The sequence below is a fragment of the Podarcis vaucheri genome (genome assembly GCF_965113315.1).
Source record: "Podarcis vaucheri genome assembly, chromosome: 2".
In the NCBI taxonomy this organism is placed as follows: Eukaryota; Metazoa; Chordata; class Lepidosauria; order Squamata; family Lacertidae; genus Podarcis; species Podarcis vaucheri.
This window is the reverse complement of record NC_138760.1, coordinates 124,394,287-124,410,003: the sequence shown is the minus strand read 5'-3', so window position 1 is coordinate 124,410,003 and position 15,717 is coordinate 124,394,287. Positions and strand designations below refer to the sequence as shown.

The window sequence follows — 15,717 nt, the reverse complement described above, 5'->3', positions numbered from 1 at the left end:
CTAGACTAAATGGCTTTGACTTCATCTGGCTGTAGGCTCTCCTCATGTTCTCAACATGTTTATAGCCGCTTCTAGGGTTCAAAGCCTTCATGAACCTTATCCAGGGGGCCATGCCAGGCTAGTGAGAGGTTGTGGCCTTGGGAGATTCTATGATTCTATGATTCTATGAAAATTCCACCCAAATAAGGCCACGCGAGAGTCAGTCTGCCGGGAGAGGAGAAAACGTTCCTCCGCTTCGTGAAAAGGCCTCAGAGAGTCAGCGTAGGCCTTGGTGGCAGCAGAACAGCCTCCCTGGAGCAGGAGCAGCCGGATCCATTCCATGTTCAGGAGGCTACAAGGAGCTCTGCCAAGCCCCAGGCCACCAGGCGATGCAGACCGGTAAGAGACAAAACACCTGCAGAGTTTGCTTGGCCAGGTGGTGAGTGGCAGGAACGGGACCCCCAGGCAGGGGAGTCCTCCAGACCGGTAAGAGACAAAACACCTGCAGAGTTTGCTTCAGTCACGGGTCTAACTTCAGAGTTTGCTTCAGTCACGGGTCTAACTTCACTGAACATTAGAGAATACACACAGGAGAAAAGCCGTACAGCTGCTTGCATTACAGGCAGAGGTTCAGCCGCAGGTCGAATCTCAACTGTCATCAGAGAATCCACATAGAAGGAGAGTCCACAACCTCCCGAGAGAGACGATTCCACTGCTGAACAGCTCTTACCGTCAGAAAGTTTTTCCATATGTTTAGTTGGAATCTCCTTTCTTGTAACTTGAAGCCATGGGTTCAAGTCCTGCCCTCTGGAGCAGGAGAAAACAAGCTTGCACCATCTTCCATGTGACAGCCCTTAAGGTATTTGAAGATGGCTATCACATCTCCTCTCAGTCTCCTCTTTTCCAGGCTAAACATACCCAATTCCTTCAAGTGCTCCTCGTAAGGCTTGGTTTCCAGACCCTTGATCATCTTGGTTCCCTTCCTCTGCACACGTTGCAGCTTGTCAACTTCCTTCCTCCCTGCCAATTTGGATACAATAAAGGAACTGGAGGCCCCTCGACTGTCCTCGGGTCCAGTATTGGACCACTTTGACCGGATATCTCCAGCCGATGTGGACAGATTCCTCCAAGCTGGAAAGCCCACCACCTGTCCTCTTGACCCGTGCCTGTCATGGCTGATTAGAGCGTGTCCAGACGAAGTGCGGGCCCCCCTGGGAGATATCATCAATTTGTCCCTTGGCACCGGGATATTCCCAGGGGAACTGAAGGAGGCGGTGGTGCGTCCGCTCTTAAAGAAAACATCATTAGATCCCTCAGATCTATCCAATTACCGCCCGGTCTCGAATCTTCCATTCCTGGGTAAGGTGATTGAGAGAGCGGTTGCTGAACAGCTTGGTAGGTTTCTGGATGAAACATCTGCTTTGGATCCATTCCAGTCCGGCTTCCGCGCTGGTCATGGGACCGAGACGGCTCTGGTCGCCCTAACAGATGATCTCCGTAGGCAGCTGGATCGAGGCGGGTCGGGGCTGCTGATTCTTCCAGATCTGTCAGCAGCCTTTGACATGGTCGATCACGAACTCCCGGACCACCGCCTTGCCGACGTGGGGATCCAGGGCACAGTCCTTCAATGGCTGCGCTCGTTTCTCTCTGGTCGGGGACAGAGGGTGGCGCTTGGGGGGGAATTGTCATCGTGCCACTCCTTGGTGTGTGGAGTGCCTCAGGGTGCGATTCTCTCCCCGATGCTTTTTAACATCTTTATGCGCCCCCTCGCCCAGCTTGTCCGGAGTTTTGGGCTGGGTTGCCATCAGTATGCTGATGACACCCAACTCTATCTGTTGATGGATGGCCATCCTGACTTGGCCCCAGACACACTGACCAGATGTCTGGAAGCTGCGGCTGGATGGTTACGTGGGAGCCGGTTGAAGTTAAATCCTTCGAAGACAGAAGTCCTCTGGCTGGGGCGGGATGATATGGGATTGAGGGGGCAACTCCCATCTCTTGCAGGGGCGCAATTAGTGCCAGCACCGTCCGTTAAGAGTTTGGGTGTAATCTTCGATACCTCCCTCTCTATGGAGGCGCAGATTACAGCTATAACAAAGGCGGCATTTTTTCATCTCCGCCAAGCTAAGCAGTTGGCCCCTTATCTCTCTCGCCCTGACCTAGCCACTGTGATCCATGCGACGGTCACCTCCAGACTGGATTATTGTAACTCGCTCTACGTGGGGCTGCCCTTGAGACTGACCCAGAAACTCCAGCGGGTGCAGAATGCCGCGGCGAGACTCCTTATGGGGTCTTCGCTGCGAGATCACATTCATCCGGTACTATACCAGCTGCACTGGCTCCCGGTGGAGTACAGGATCAGGTTTAAGGTGCTGGTCTTAACCTTTAAAGCCCTATACGGCCTAGGACCCTCGTACCTACGGGACCGCCTCTCCTGGTATGCCCCACAGAGAAACCTACGGTCTGCAAATAATAACATCCTCAAGGTCCCAGGCCTCAGAGAGGTTAGGCTGGCCTCAACTAGAGCCAGGGCTTTCTCGGCTGCGGCTCCAATCTGGTGGAACGCTCTGTCACAAGAGACTAGGGCCCTGCAGGACTTGACATCTTTCCGCAGGGCTTGCAAGACAGAGTTGTTCCACCAGGCCTTTGGTCAGGGCCCAGCCTGACTCCCTCCTCTGGCAACCTGCACAGAATTTTGCTTAATTGGTTGCCTTCAATTTGATTTAATTAATTTTTATAATGAAATATTTTTAGATTGTGCAACTATTTTACTGTTTGATTATTTGATTGTTGTTAGCCGCCCTGAGCCCGGCTCGGCTGGGGAGGGCGGGATATAAATAAAATTTATTATTATTGTTATTACTATTACGTCCCTTTACCTGGACACTATACTTCTGTGGATCAGAATGCTGAACTAGACAGGCCATACACACACCCCTCCCTGTGACTCAGGGTTGGAGGGCAAATGCAGCCCCCCAAGCATCTCTATCTCGCCCTTGGGACCTTCCACAGGCCTCACCCCTTTCCAGCCTTGTTTTATACACTCAGACATTTTTGCGTAGATGGGCTTTGTCCTTGAACCCTGATAAGGATGCCTGCTTGCTCGTCTGGACGGAGGACAGAGGGGTGTGTGAGAGCGCACGTAGAAACTTCACCTCCCATAAAAAATAAATTTTGCATCCATTGCTCCACCCACTTCTGCCTTTGGCCTCACCCACCAATGGCATGTGGGACATGGAAGGTTGCCCAGAGGAGATCATAGACCTTGGGTTGACAAGGGTTCCTCACCTCCTGGTCCAGAGGGTGAGATAAAATTATCAGTGAGAGGTCTCTCAGTATCTATTAGCCACAACAGGGCAGTAGAACCTCCAGTCTCAGAGTCAGTATACCTCTAAATACCAGTGTTATGTACTGAAGTTCTCACCCTGGGCCAGCAGGGGGATACTGTAGATAGTTATGCAAATGAAGGATCGAAAGTGACGTTCAGTGATTGGATAGTTTTAGAAAGTTGCTACTGGAGCTCTATATAAGCAGGCTGACTGAGCCCTTCAGTTCAGTTCTGTTCTGGCCTCTGAATAAACAAGAGCTGTTTGAAGAATCGCTGTGTCGTCTGATATGTTCACCCACAACTTAACAACCAGCTCTTGGGGACATACAGCAGGAGGAAGGGCTGTTTTCCTCATGCCCTCCTTGTGAGCTGAGCATCATGGGAAACAGGAAGCTGGGCTAGATAGGACTTTGGTCTGGCCCTGCAGGGCTCTCCTCATCTCCCTTTCCATGTGTTTAGCAGCGCCATCTGACTCCACCCCTTTCTTTCAACCTTAACAGGTTACTGGCCCGAGAGCGAGAACGAAGAGAATCACCGAGGCGTTTTGGAGCAACCTGAAGCGATAGCAGTCGTTTCAAGAATGGCGACGGAGAACACCGTGGCTCGGGCTGAAAAAAGTGGGGAGATCTCTGAGGGTCAGCACAGGAAGTGTCAGGAAGCAAATGCCCTGAAGAGAAGGACAGGCCAATCCACTACCTGTGGGGCAGAGGAAAAGGCACCCGGCAAAACTCTGCCACGGCCCAAACGAAAGACGTTTGCCGCGCTTCCTGAGAGAGCTTTCAAGCTTGGTGCGCCAGGCCGCTGCAGGCATGAGATGGAGATGCCCTTCCACTGCGCCGAGTGCGGGAAGAGCTTCATACACCAGCGAAACCTCAACACCCACCAGAGGCTCCACACCGGTGAGAAGCTCTACGAGTGCCCCGACTGCAGGAAGAAATTCCTCAGCAAGTCAAAGCTCACCAGGCACCGGCGGCTGCATACCGGGGAGAGGCCGTACCAGTGTTCGTACTGCTGGCGGAGCTTCAGCCAGAGCTACAACCGGACGGAGCACGAGAGAACTCACACAGGGGAGAAGACGAAGCACAACCGGGCAGCCCGCGCGACGAACCTGGGCAGCAGCTCCTGTGTCGCTGCTCACGAAGCGAGAGACCCTATAAGGGTTCCTATCGGGGGAACTGCCCCCCTTCAAACTCTGAGGAAACGTAGAAGGGCCCAACCCCCGGAAGGAAAAAGGGAAAAGTTGTAACGTTGGCCCAAGTGTGGGAAAGCCTCTGTTCTGAAGATGCTCCTCCTTAGATTTCACTTGATTGGTGCACGTGTTACAGATGGGTGCTTATTGCGTGATAGGGTGGGGAGGTGTCGTATAAATGCGATTAAGTCACTCTGCTGAGGGGTGAAAGAGAGAGACGAAGGAAGAAACATCAAGGGAGAAAGAGGAGGTGGAGAACTAGGGGGAAAGAGGCAGCAGCTGGGCAAGGAAGACATGGGGGCCTTGGAGAGGGGGGTTGTCTGTGGGCTGCAGCAGGTCTGGGTAGCCCATGGCCCACCAGGGTTCTTGGACTTCAACCCACATCAGCCTCAGCCAGTGTGGGGAATGGGTCAGGGATGGTGGAAGAAGAAGAAGAAGAAGAAAAGTTTGGATTTGATATCCTGCTTTGTCACTACCCTAAGGAGTCTCAAAGCAGCTAACATTCTCCTTTCCCTTCCTCCCCCACAACAAACACTCTGTGAGGTGAGTGGGGCTGAGAGACTTCAAGAAGTGTGACTGGCCCAAGGTCACCCAGCAGCTGCATGTGGAGGAGCGGAGACGCGAACCCGGTTCCCCAGATTACGAGACTACCGCTCTTAACCACTACACCACACTGGAAACTGCAGTCCAAGAATATATGGACAGCCACAGGTTCGTCATCCCTGGTCCAGAGGCCTTTCCCCTCTTCTCCTAATTCAGGGATGGGGAAACAACGGCCCTCTGGTTGTTACTCCCGTAATCTTCCGTCAGCAACCCCAGCGAGGGATTATCAGCATCAGCATCATTCATATTAATTAGTCACTTCGCTCACAAAAGCGATCCAAGGCGACTTAGAACACTGCATAAAAATCAATACCAGTTACAACAATCAAACCAATGCTGAACGTACGAAAGACATCTGTACGAATACAAGGAACCTGCCTCGCTAGAAGAGGCCACAGGTACTTAAAAGCCCTTCAGATTGAGGGTCATAACGCTAGGTAAAATGGGCGCCTAAAATAGGTAAAGGTGGACCCAGGCAAGCGTCCCTGGGGAGAGGATTCCACAAGCACCACTTGATTTGATTTTTTAAATAATTCTTTATTGAATTTTCCATTTTAACAATCCAATCAAATCACATTAAATATTCCAAATTATACATATACACATGAAATAATCTAAATATTCTGCCAAATTATAAATTTATTGATGGGGCTTCCCATGCTTCGAGTTCGGGGCCCCGCTTTGGGCCTTAGATGACTGTTGCAAGGTCCAGGTGCAAGTACATGGAGCAATATGTAACTGAAAGAGGCTGCAATACTTTTGGAACTACCAGCCGCTTTGGATGAACTCTGTGAAAAATAACAACAGTTAGAATGGACTCCGATATCTGTGTATCCCCTTCTTCCTTATCTGATTAATTTGGACGATTCAAATATGTCTATTCCTTTGTTATCTTGTGATTTCATAGATAAACGTCTGTCTATCGAGTAAAATCAATAAAAAATTATCTATGTCTTGACTATGCTGGCTGCAGCTGATGAGAGAATCACATGTTCCTCAAGCCTCTTGAGAGGTCAAACATGCAGAGAGGGGATGCACACTTGGGAAGGACTCGGTTTGATCTGAAATAGCCAATCCAAACTCGAGATTCTGTCAGGTATTATGTCATTTGAAAATATTTAAAGCACAAATCTTTTTACAGCCACTGGACCTCTCTTCTCAGCTGATTTCACAAAATAAGTGCTTCGTTAATTTTTTTCTAATTCTGATTTCAACCAGGATCTTTGAAACATTTGCAGTTCCTTGCCTCTTAATGCCGCCTGCCTTTCAGAACTTATAACTATGGCAATCCCTTTGTAAGCCGCCATGGCTCTCGGTCTGGGAGAAAGGCGGGATATAAATAAATATTGAAATTGAAATATATTATTGTCACTTGTACAACTTGTATACAGTGAGATTACAGGGGAATACTATACTATACTATACTATACTATACTATACTATACTATACTATACTATACTATACTATACTATACTATACTATATACTATGCTATACTAATTATATTATAAAGGTAAAGGTACCCCTGCCCATACGGGCCAGTCTTGACAGACTCTAGGGTTGTGCGCCCATCTCACTCAAGAGGCTGGGGGCCAGCGCTGTCCGGAGACACTTCCAGGTCATGTGGCCAGTGTGACAAAGCTGCATCTGGCGAGCCAGTGCAGCACACGGAAACACCGTTTACCTTCCCGCCAGTAAGCGGTCCCTATTTATCTACTTGCACCCAGGGGTGCTTTCGAACTGCTAGGTTGGCAGGCGCTGGGACCGAACGACAGGAGCGCACCCCGCCGCGGGGATTCGAACCGCCGACCTTTCGATCGGCAAGCCCTAGGCGCTGAGGCTTTTAGCCACAGCGCCACCCGCGTCCCATGGATGGTTACGTGGGAGCCGGTTGAAGCTAAATCCTTCGAAGACAGAGGTCCTGTGGCTGGGACGGGGCGATATGGGATTGGGGGGGCAACTCCCATCTCTTGCGGGGGCGCAATTAGTGCCAGCACCGTCCGTTAAGAGTTTGGGTGTAATCTTCGACACCTCCCTTTCCATGGAGGCGCAGATTGCAGCTATAACAAAGGCGGCATTTTTCCATCTCCGCCAAGCTAAGCAGTTGGCTCCTTACCTCTCTCGCCCTGACCTAGCCACTGTGATCCACGTGACGGTCACCTCCAGACTGGATTATTGTAACTCGCTCTACGTGGGGCTGCCCTTGAGACTGACCCAGAAACTCCAGCGGGTGCAGAATGCTGCAGCGAGACTCCTTACGAGGTCTTCGCTGCGAGATCACATTCACCCGGTGCTATACCAGCTGCACTGGCTCCCGGTGGAGTACAGGATCAGGTTTAAGGTGCTGGTTTTAACCTTTAAAGCCCTATATGGCCTAGGACCCTCGTACCTACGGGACCGCCTCTCCTGGTATGCCCCACAGAGAAACCTACGGTCTTCAAATAAAAACATCTTGAAGGTCCCAGGCCACAGAGAAGTTAGGCTGGCCTCAACTAGAGCCAGGGCTTTTTCGGCTGCGGCTCCAATCTGGTGGAACACTCTGTCACAAGAGACCAGGGCCCTGCGGGACTTGACATCCTTCCGCAGGGCCTGCAAGACAGAGCTGTTCCACCAGGCCTTTGGCCAGGGCACAGCCTGACTCCCTCCCTCGGCAATCTTCGCAGAGCTCTGGCCCAATGGTTGCTAGTGGCTTGAATTAATTAATTTTTATAATGAATGATTTTAGAATGTTGTTTATGTTGTACTTTTGTATTGTTTTATTGTTGTTAGCCGCCCTGAGCCCGGCTTCGGCTGGGGAGGGCGGGATATTATATTATATTATATTATATTATATTATATTATATTATATTATATTATATTATATTATATTATATATTATATTATATTATATTATATTATATTATATTATATTATATTATATTATATTATATTATATTTATTATATTATATTATATTATATTATATTATATTATATTTATTATATTATATTATATTATATTATATTATATTATATTATATTATATTGGTGAGGACAAAGCTGCTCTTATACTCAGAGCCTGCTTGGAGTACCTGCTTGGAATAACTGGGGGCATCGCTCGCCTGATCCTGCAGCCGGGTTTCCCCTTCCTGCTTCAGAGCCAGAGACCAGCCGGGCGCCCCTCCTCCCTCCGTGCCCCGCGGCTCCGAAGCGGTTAAGAGAGACCACAGAGCTTCGATTCCTAGAGCGGAAGGGAGGACTGGGAGAGAGGAGGCGATTCCACTTCCTGTTCCGCTTCCCCGGGTTGCTGCTGTCCTTCCTGGAGGCGGGTAACTGGGGGGAGTCGGCCGACCAAGGGGCGAAAATGGGGGGCGAGAGGGAGGGAGCCGCGTCCCGCCTGGGGGGGGGGAACTAAGGGGCGACGGGGAAAGGTCGTCTTCTCCTGGGAGGGGAAGCGGGAGGCCGAAGCGACGCTCCTCGCTGGCCTTGACCGGCCTCTGGCCTCATCCTGCGGCCTTTCCTCCCGCTCCTCCTCTGTCCAGAGAAAGCAGAAGGAGCGCCCAGCAAAGGCCGCAGGGCAGGGAATGGGGAGGAGTGGCGGGGAGTCAGGAGAGTCTCCTGCCAGCCAGGGAGGAGCAGGAGGAATAATTATTATTATTTTATTCCTTCATACCCCGCCCATTTAGCTGGGTTTCCCCAGCCACTCTGGGTGGCTCTCAACAGAAAATTAAAAGCACAATAAAAGATGAAACATTAAAAGCTTTCCTGAACGGGGCTGCCCTCAGATGTCTTCTTAAAGTCAGATAGTTGCTTATTTCCTTGACATCTGATGGGAGGGCTTTCCAGGGGGGGGGGGCACTACCAAGAAGGCCCTCTGCCTGGTTCCCTGTAACCTCACTTCTCCCAGGGAGGGAACCGCCAGAAGGCCCTTGGAGGTGGGCCTCAGTGTCAGGACTGAGCAATGGGGTGGAGACGCTCCTTCAGGTATACTGGGCTGAGGCCATTTAGGGCTTTAAAGGTCAGCACCAACACTTTGAATTGTGCTCGGAAACATACTGGGAGCTAATGTAGGTCATTCAGGTCTTAGTTGGCTGCTGCTCCCAGTTACGAGTCTAGCTGCTGCATTCTGGATTTGATCTAGTTTCCGGGTCACCTTCAAAGGTAGCGCCCCATAGAGTGCAGAAGGAGCTGCAGACTCTATGGCAGGAGAGGATCCTCCTCAGTTAAGACTCTTTAGCATTTTATTGTATCGAAGACCATAGGCCCACTGCAAATTAAACCATGAGAAAAAACTTTTCCTCTGCAAAATGTATGTACTAAACATATATCATTTAAAAAGGTGTGCCCCTGAGGATATAACTGGCCATCTGCAGCTGTAGTAATTTTATCTTATGTTCAAGATTTCTAAACACCTGATCCAAAAGGTCTCTCAAGTGGCACAGTGATCCAATGGGAGCTAGAACACAACTAAAACCCACAAACCAATTTAGAAACCAGTATGCATAAAGCCATCATTGAAAAAATTATCCCTCTCTACTTCCCATTTTGCCTCTTGGGCAGCATGTATGGTCTTTACACACTTGAGGAAGGAGGGAGTATGGGGTGGGACAAAACACTCATTTCCCCCAGTCTTAAATTTAGTTATCCAGATTTTCACATTTTATTAAAAAAACAAATAAACACTGAAGGTCAAATCTCCAGTTGCCCCATCTATCATCGGAGGGGGAGCTGAGGGGAGATGGTTTCCACACCTTGCCTTGGAGTGTCTATAAGGAAGGGAATTGTTCTGTCCTTGTAGGGATCAGTGTGCTTTGACAAGTGTCCTTGCATCTCGCTGACGACAACTGGGCCCTACAGAGACTCTGTACAAGGACGTCATGGTGGAGGTTCATGAGATGGTGACCTCTCAGGGTAAGGATCCTTTTCGCCTTCATTAATAGTTATAATAGGTATGGGTTCCTCAGGGGCTCGGAGTGCCTCCCTTCAGCTCCGCTAAAGGAGGTCACCGTGTTTGTTTTTCTCCCAAGTTAAAGGCCAGAAGCCTGGCTGAGAGTAAACATTCTTGCTTCTCTGCTACAATTAGCCTGTGATGGCTTCAGGGTTGCCTCTCTGTGGAAGAGCATTCTTTAGGTGGGGAGCCAGCACTGAAAGACGCATTCCGTATTGCCTCTCTTTGCCCCTCAGCTGGAGAGGGCACTGTGAGAAGGACCTCAGACGATGAGTGCAGGCTCTAGGTGGATTCATGAGAAGCAGCCATTGAGCTACATATGTCAAAATCAGCACCTTGTCTTGAAGACAGGAACCCAGAAAGGGTTTTATGTGCTCAGAGCCTCTTGCACCGGTCAGCACTCTGTAGTTTCTGAACGGTCTTCTAAAGCAGCCTGAAGTATAATGCATTGGAGAATGGTGGAAAAAGCATACTAAAAATCTTCTGTGTGGGGGATCCGAATTTGTAGAATACTTGAGTATCTTGTTATTGTTATTGGTTTCTATTGATGTATTGGTTTGTTTGTTGCATATATAGAATATTCTGTTTCTTAATATTTGAGGTTTGATTGCATTTTTATATATGCTGCAAGCCACCCAGAGAGGCTTGGGAAACCCAGCCAGACGGTTGGAATATAAATAAAATAAATGCTACTATTGTTATTATTCATTTTGGTTTCTCAACAAGCTCTGCAGATCTAGGCTTTTCAAGCTTCTCTGAGTTGCAGTGCTGTATTATCAATGCTCAGGGGTGGCCTCACTTCTGCCCCCACAATGGTGGCTCAAAATCCATAAGGAGCGTACCCCTGCAAGTTGGGTGGGGTGGTCCCCCCTCACCCCAACAGACCTCCAAGGGGTCAGACGCCTCCCCCCATTCACTGGCAAAGAGCCTTTTCAGATCCTGACAAAGCTGAATGGTGGAATGTCTGCCCTCTTGTGGACTTGCCCTTGTTGGGGGAGGATCCTTTTCGGGACATGGCTGGAGGGGAGAGGACTCACAGAGCTTTGCTGCCCGTTCCACTTTGCCCCTGGAGGCCGGGGAGACTAGCAGCAAAGCTGAGCAGTGACGCCTCTTTGGGGGTGACACCTGAGGCAGCTGCCTCACACAGGCCCATAGGCAGGCAGGCTCTGTTCATGTTATTGCCTGCTGGTTTAAATTGTGTTATTTATGGCTTGGTTAATCTTAGGGACTGCTCACCAGAACTTTTCTGATACAAATAACCCTTGATTAAATGGTGATATTTTATTAAAACCAGGTATCACATCATTTGTTTTCATGTAAAACGCCTTTAACATAGTGCCAGGCCTTGAGTTTTGATAAAGAAACAGCTGTATCAACCTTTATTTTAAAATTTTTATTCCATCAGGAGATGTTTGGGGGGTCCTGGATGAGGAGGAGCCATCAGACGTCTGGCCAGAAAAAGGTGAGGAGCAAGAGAACGAAAGGAGGTTGGGGGTTCAAGATGGAGCCAACAAACAAGAGGGGAGAGAAACAGTGAAGCCAAGGGATGAACACAGTGTTTCCCAAGAAGATGAAAATCAGATTAACAGGGTGGAGAAAAAACATGAATGTACTGTGTGCGGAAAGAGATTCTGTAGTCGCTCAGCCCTTGCTAGACATCAAAGCGTACACTCAGGTGAAAAACCTTATAAATGCCTGGAGTGTGGAAAGAGATTCAGAAACAGTGGCCACCTTAATGTGCATCAAAGAACTCATACAGGGGAGAAGCCTTATGAATGCATGGAGTGTGGAAAGAGCTTCAGAAAGAGTAGCCACCTTAATGTGCATCAAAGAACTCATACAGGGGAGAAGCCTTATGAATGCATGGAGTGTGGAAAGAGCTTCAGAAGCAGTAGCCACCTTAATGTGCATCAAAGAACTCATACAGGGGAGAAGCCTTATAAATGCATGGAGTGTGGAAAGAGCTTCAGTTGCAGCAAGTCTGTTAAAATGCATCATATAATTCACACACAGGAAAACCATATAAATCCATATAAATGCATGGAGTGTGGAAAGATTTTCAGTCGGAGTTCCTCCCTTAATGAGCATCAAAGAACTCATACAGGGGAGAAACCTTATAAATGCATGGAGTGTGGAAAGAGCTTCAGTACCAGAAGCATCCTTATTAGACATCAAAAAACTCATACAGGGGGAAAACCATATAAATGCATGGAGTGTGGAAAGAGCTTCAGAAAGAGTGGCCACCTTAATGTGCATCAAAGAACTCATACAGGGGAGAAACCTTATGAATGCATGGAGTGTGGAAAGAGCTTCAGAAACAGTGGCCAACTTAATGTGCATCAGATAACTCATACAGGGGAGAAACCTTATGAATGCATGGAGTGTGGAAAGAGCTTCAGAAAGAGTAGCCACCTTAATGAGCATCAAAGAACTCATACAGTGGAGAAGCCTTATGAATGCATGGAGTGTGGAAAGAGATTCAGAAACAGTGGCCAACTTAATGTGCATCAGATAACTCATACAGGGGAGAAACCTTATGAATGCATGGAGTGTGGAAAGAGCTTCAGAAGCAGAAGCCACCTTAATGTGCATCAAAGAACTCATACAGGGGAGAAACCTTATAAATGCTGGGAATGTGGAAAGAGTTTCCTTGACAGTAGTACCCTTACTAAACATCAAAGAACTCACACAGGGGAAAAACCATATACATGCATGGAGTGTGGAAAGAGCTTCAAACAGAGTGCCTCCCTTAATGTGCATCGACGACTTCATACAGGTGAAAAACCTTATAAATGCATGGAGTGTGGAAAGAGCTTCAGTGACTATAGTACCTTTACTAAACATCAAAGAACTCACAGGGGAGAAAATTTATAAATGCATGGAGTGTGGAAAGAGCTTCAGTCACAGCAGGTCCCTTAACATGCACCATAGAATTCACACAGGGGAGAAGCCATATAAGTGCATTGAGTGTGGTGAAAGCTTCAAGTGCAATTCTCACTTTAAATGACATCAGACACCTCTTACAGGGAACAAACCGCATGAACGCCTGGAGTGTGGAAAGAGGTTTGGTCACGGTAGCCTCCTTACTTTGCATCAAAGAACTCATACAAGGGGCAAACCGTATAAATGCTTGGAATGTAGAAAAAGCTTCAGTGACTCTAGCACCCTTCATGCACATAGGAGAATTCACACAGGGGACAAACCATATAAACGTTTGCAGTGCGGAAAGAGCTACCGCCGCAGTAATCACCTTTCTCGACACCGGATAACTCATTCAGAAGACTAACCCTATGAAAGCTGATGTGTGGAAAGAGCTTCCGTTACAGTGGTAAAAGCTGTTCTCCAATTGGAGCACTCGCAGACCAGTGTTTCCTAGTAGGGAGTTAGTAGCTCACTCTTTGACGATGTGCAATTCTTCACCTTCATCCATGCACGAGGGCTTTTACAGTACAGCAAGGAAGCAGCTTAAGGACCAAATACTTTACTGTCGCAAAAGTTCAGGCTCAGTAAAACAGTTTTGGGAGTATGTATATCCATCTGTCTAGTGATAAGTTGCCAGTAGCCAGGTGCAAACTGTCTGGCGCCTGGCTAATTTTGAACACTGCCCCACATTGGTATTTAATTAAAATAAGACATGAACTTGAGAATTTTCTCATATGATTTACCAATCTGTTCTTTTCGGTAAGCATTTCTGACTTTCATCTTCAGACTATGAGCTCAGAATATTTAGAGGGACGCTATAATAAATTATTGCAAAACAGCATCTTTGTGTATGCCGTAACTAAGCAGTAGATCTCTACCAATATGCTCTCTCTATTCTGAACCAAGTTTATCCTTGATTTGTTATGTAAGATGCCTGATGCAGATGATCAACTGAAAGTCACATATTTGTTGTCTCGTTTGAGAAATCTGTGACAAAGTTGCTGCCCCAAAATTGAGAATGTTCATTGAGGAGAACATGGTGGACTGTAAAGATTTAATTGGGAATGACATCTAAAAACTTATTTGTGTGTGTGTGTAATATAGACTGATACTGTATTTTAATGCCATATTTATGTATATATTTCATATGACCATAACGGTCCAAACAATAAACATATACAGCTTGTAGGCTTTTGTAGATACAGTTACGTACAGATAGATGGAATGCATAGGCAAAAGTCAGTAACAAGAAAATACTATTTCTCATGCCTTAACATGTTAGAAGCTGATTGGTTACTGCCGCAGAATCCTATAGTAGTAGTAGTAGTGAAAATAAAAAATAATAATAATTTATTACTTATACCCCACTCATCTGGCTGGGCCTCCCCAGCCACTCTGGGTGGCTCCCAACAGAATATTAAAAACACAATAAAGCATCAATTTATTATTTCCTTGACATCTGAAGGGAGGACGTTCCATAGGATGGGTGCCACTACCGAGAAGGCCCTCTGCCTGGTTTCCTGTATCCTCATTTTTTGCAGTGAGGAAACCACCAGAAGGCCCTTGGAGGAGGGCCGATGGAGATGGAGACGCTCCTTCAGGTATACTGGGCCGAGGCCATTTAGGGCTTTAAAGGTCAGCACTAACACTTGGAATTGTGGGAGTTAATGTCGGTCTTTCAGGACTGGTGTTAGAGGTCTCAGCGGTCAGTCCCAGCTATATTTTTGTTCATGGGGAAAAAATCCTGTGAGAAGCGGATAATAAATCCTCGATGTGCACAATAAATATTTTTTCATTCCGTTACCTGGTTTTATTGGGATCTCTGGTCAGGAACTCCTTCATGATTTTCCACATCATGTGTGCTGCTCTGAGCCTCGAAACACACCATTTTAGAAAACGAATTTGTGAAATACATGTTTTGTGATGTACCAGATTTGCCCCAAAGGGCAGTCAACTTTTTAAAAAAATGTTTGTGTTGCCTGCAAGTCATGCAAGGATTTGGAATCACTCACATAAAAGGCTGCTTCCTTCCCCTTCCCCACTTTCTGTACATGCAATAGCAAATTTTATTTTTATTTTTAATGCAGCAGTTTTATGCAGGAGAGTTTCTCCCCACAAAGATGTGTTTTTTATTACTACAGACATTTGTATATTTCATTTATTACAGCCCTTTATTCAGCCAAAGTCCTGGTTGAAGAAGAATGTTTTCGCTCAGGACCTAAAGGCGCATAATGAAGGTGCCAGCCAAAGCTCCCTGTGGAGAGCTTTCCACAAACGGAGCCACTGTAGAAAAGTCCCAGTTTTGTTTTGTCACCCTCCACACATGGAAGAGGCACATGTGGTTGGTCCAGTGTGGTTGGACCAGGATCAGTGTAATAAGCTCACACTGTCTTGCTTAGGTGAGCAACCTGACTGCCAAATTCTGCAGCAGCTGAAGTTTCTGAACCACCGCCAGGTGCCACCTTCATGCCTTCAACAACAATGGGAAATAAGCAGGAAACTCTCTAAGGTAATGGGCCCCCTGACCATTAGGTCCAGTCGTGGCCGACTCTGGGGTTGTGGCGCTCATCTCACTTTATTGGCCAAGGGAGCCGGCGTACAGCTTCCGGGTCATGTGGCCAGCATGACTAAGCCGCTTCTGGCAAATCAGAGCAGCGCACGGAAACGCCGTTTACCTTCCCGCTTGAGTGGTACCTATTTATCTACTTGCACTTGGATGTGCTTTTGAACTGCTAGGTTGGCAGGAGCAGGGACCGAGCAACGGGAGCTCA

At 47.7% G+C, this 15,717-nt stretch overlaps 2 protein-coding genes across 2 annotated transcripts; both read left to right on the top strand.

Annotated features, from left to right (window-relative positions):
* The first annotated feature begins 173 nt into the window (after window positions 1-173).
* On the top strand, window positions 174-6,512 carry LOC309525189 (uncharacterized protein). Its single transcript, XM_082210676.1, has 2 exons — window positions 174-378; window positions 3,808-6,512. The coding sequence occupies exons 1-2, from the start codon at window positions 369-371 to the stop codon at window positions 4,551-4,553; spliced, it is 756 nt and encodes a 251-aa protein (XP_082066802.1). The 5' UTR covers window positions 174-368; the 3' UTR covers window positions 4,554-6,512.
* A 3,359-nt stretch (window positions 6,513-9,871) lies between these two features.
* On the top strand, window positions 9,872-14,134 carry LOC309524923 (uncharacterized protein). The gene is made up of 2 exons (XM_082210159.1): window positions 9,872-9,987; window positions 11,430-14,134. Exons 1-2 carry the CDS (start codon window positions 9,954-9,956, stop codon window positions 12,896-12,898), a joined length of 1,503 nt encoding a protein of 500 aa, XP_082066285.1. The 5' UTR covers window positions 9,872-9,953; the 3' UTR covers window positions 12,899-14,134.
* The last annotated feature ends 1,583 nt before the right edge of the window (window positions 14,135-15,717 follow it).

Excerpts from the sequence above, each read along its gene's own strand:
- LOC309524923 (XM_082210159.1), top strand. The coding sequence starts at position 9,954 with ATGGTGGAGGTTCATGAGATGGTGACCTCTCAGG. Across the intron at positions 9,988-11,429 it reads TGAGATGGTGACCTCTCAGG|GAGATGTTTGGGGGGTCCTG; the intron begins GTAAGGATCCTT and ends TTATTCCATCAG.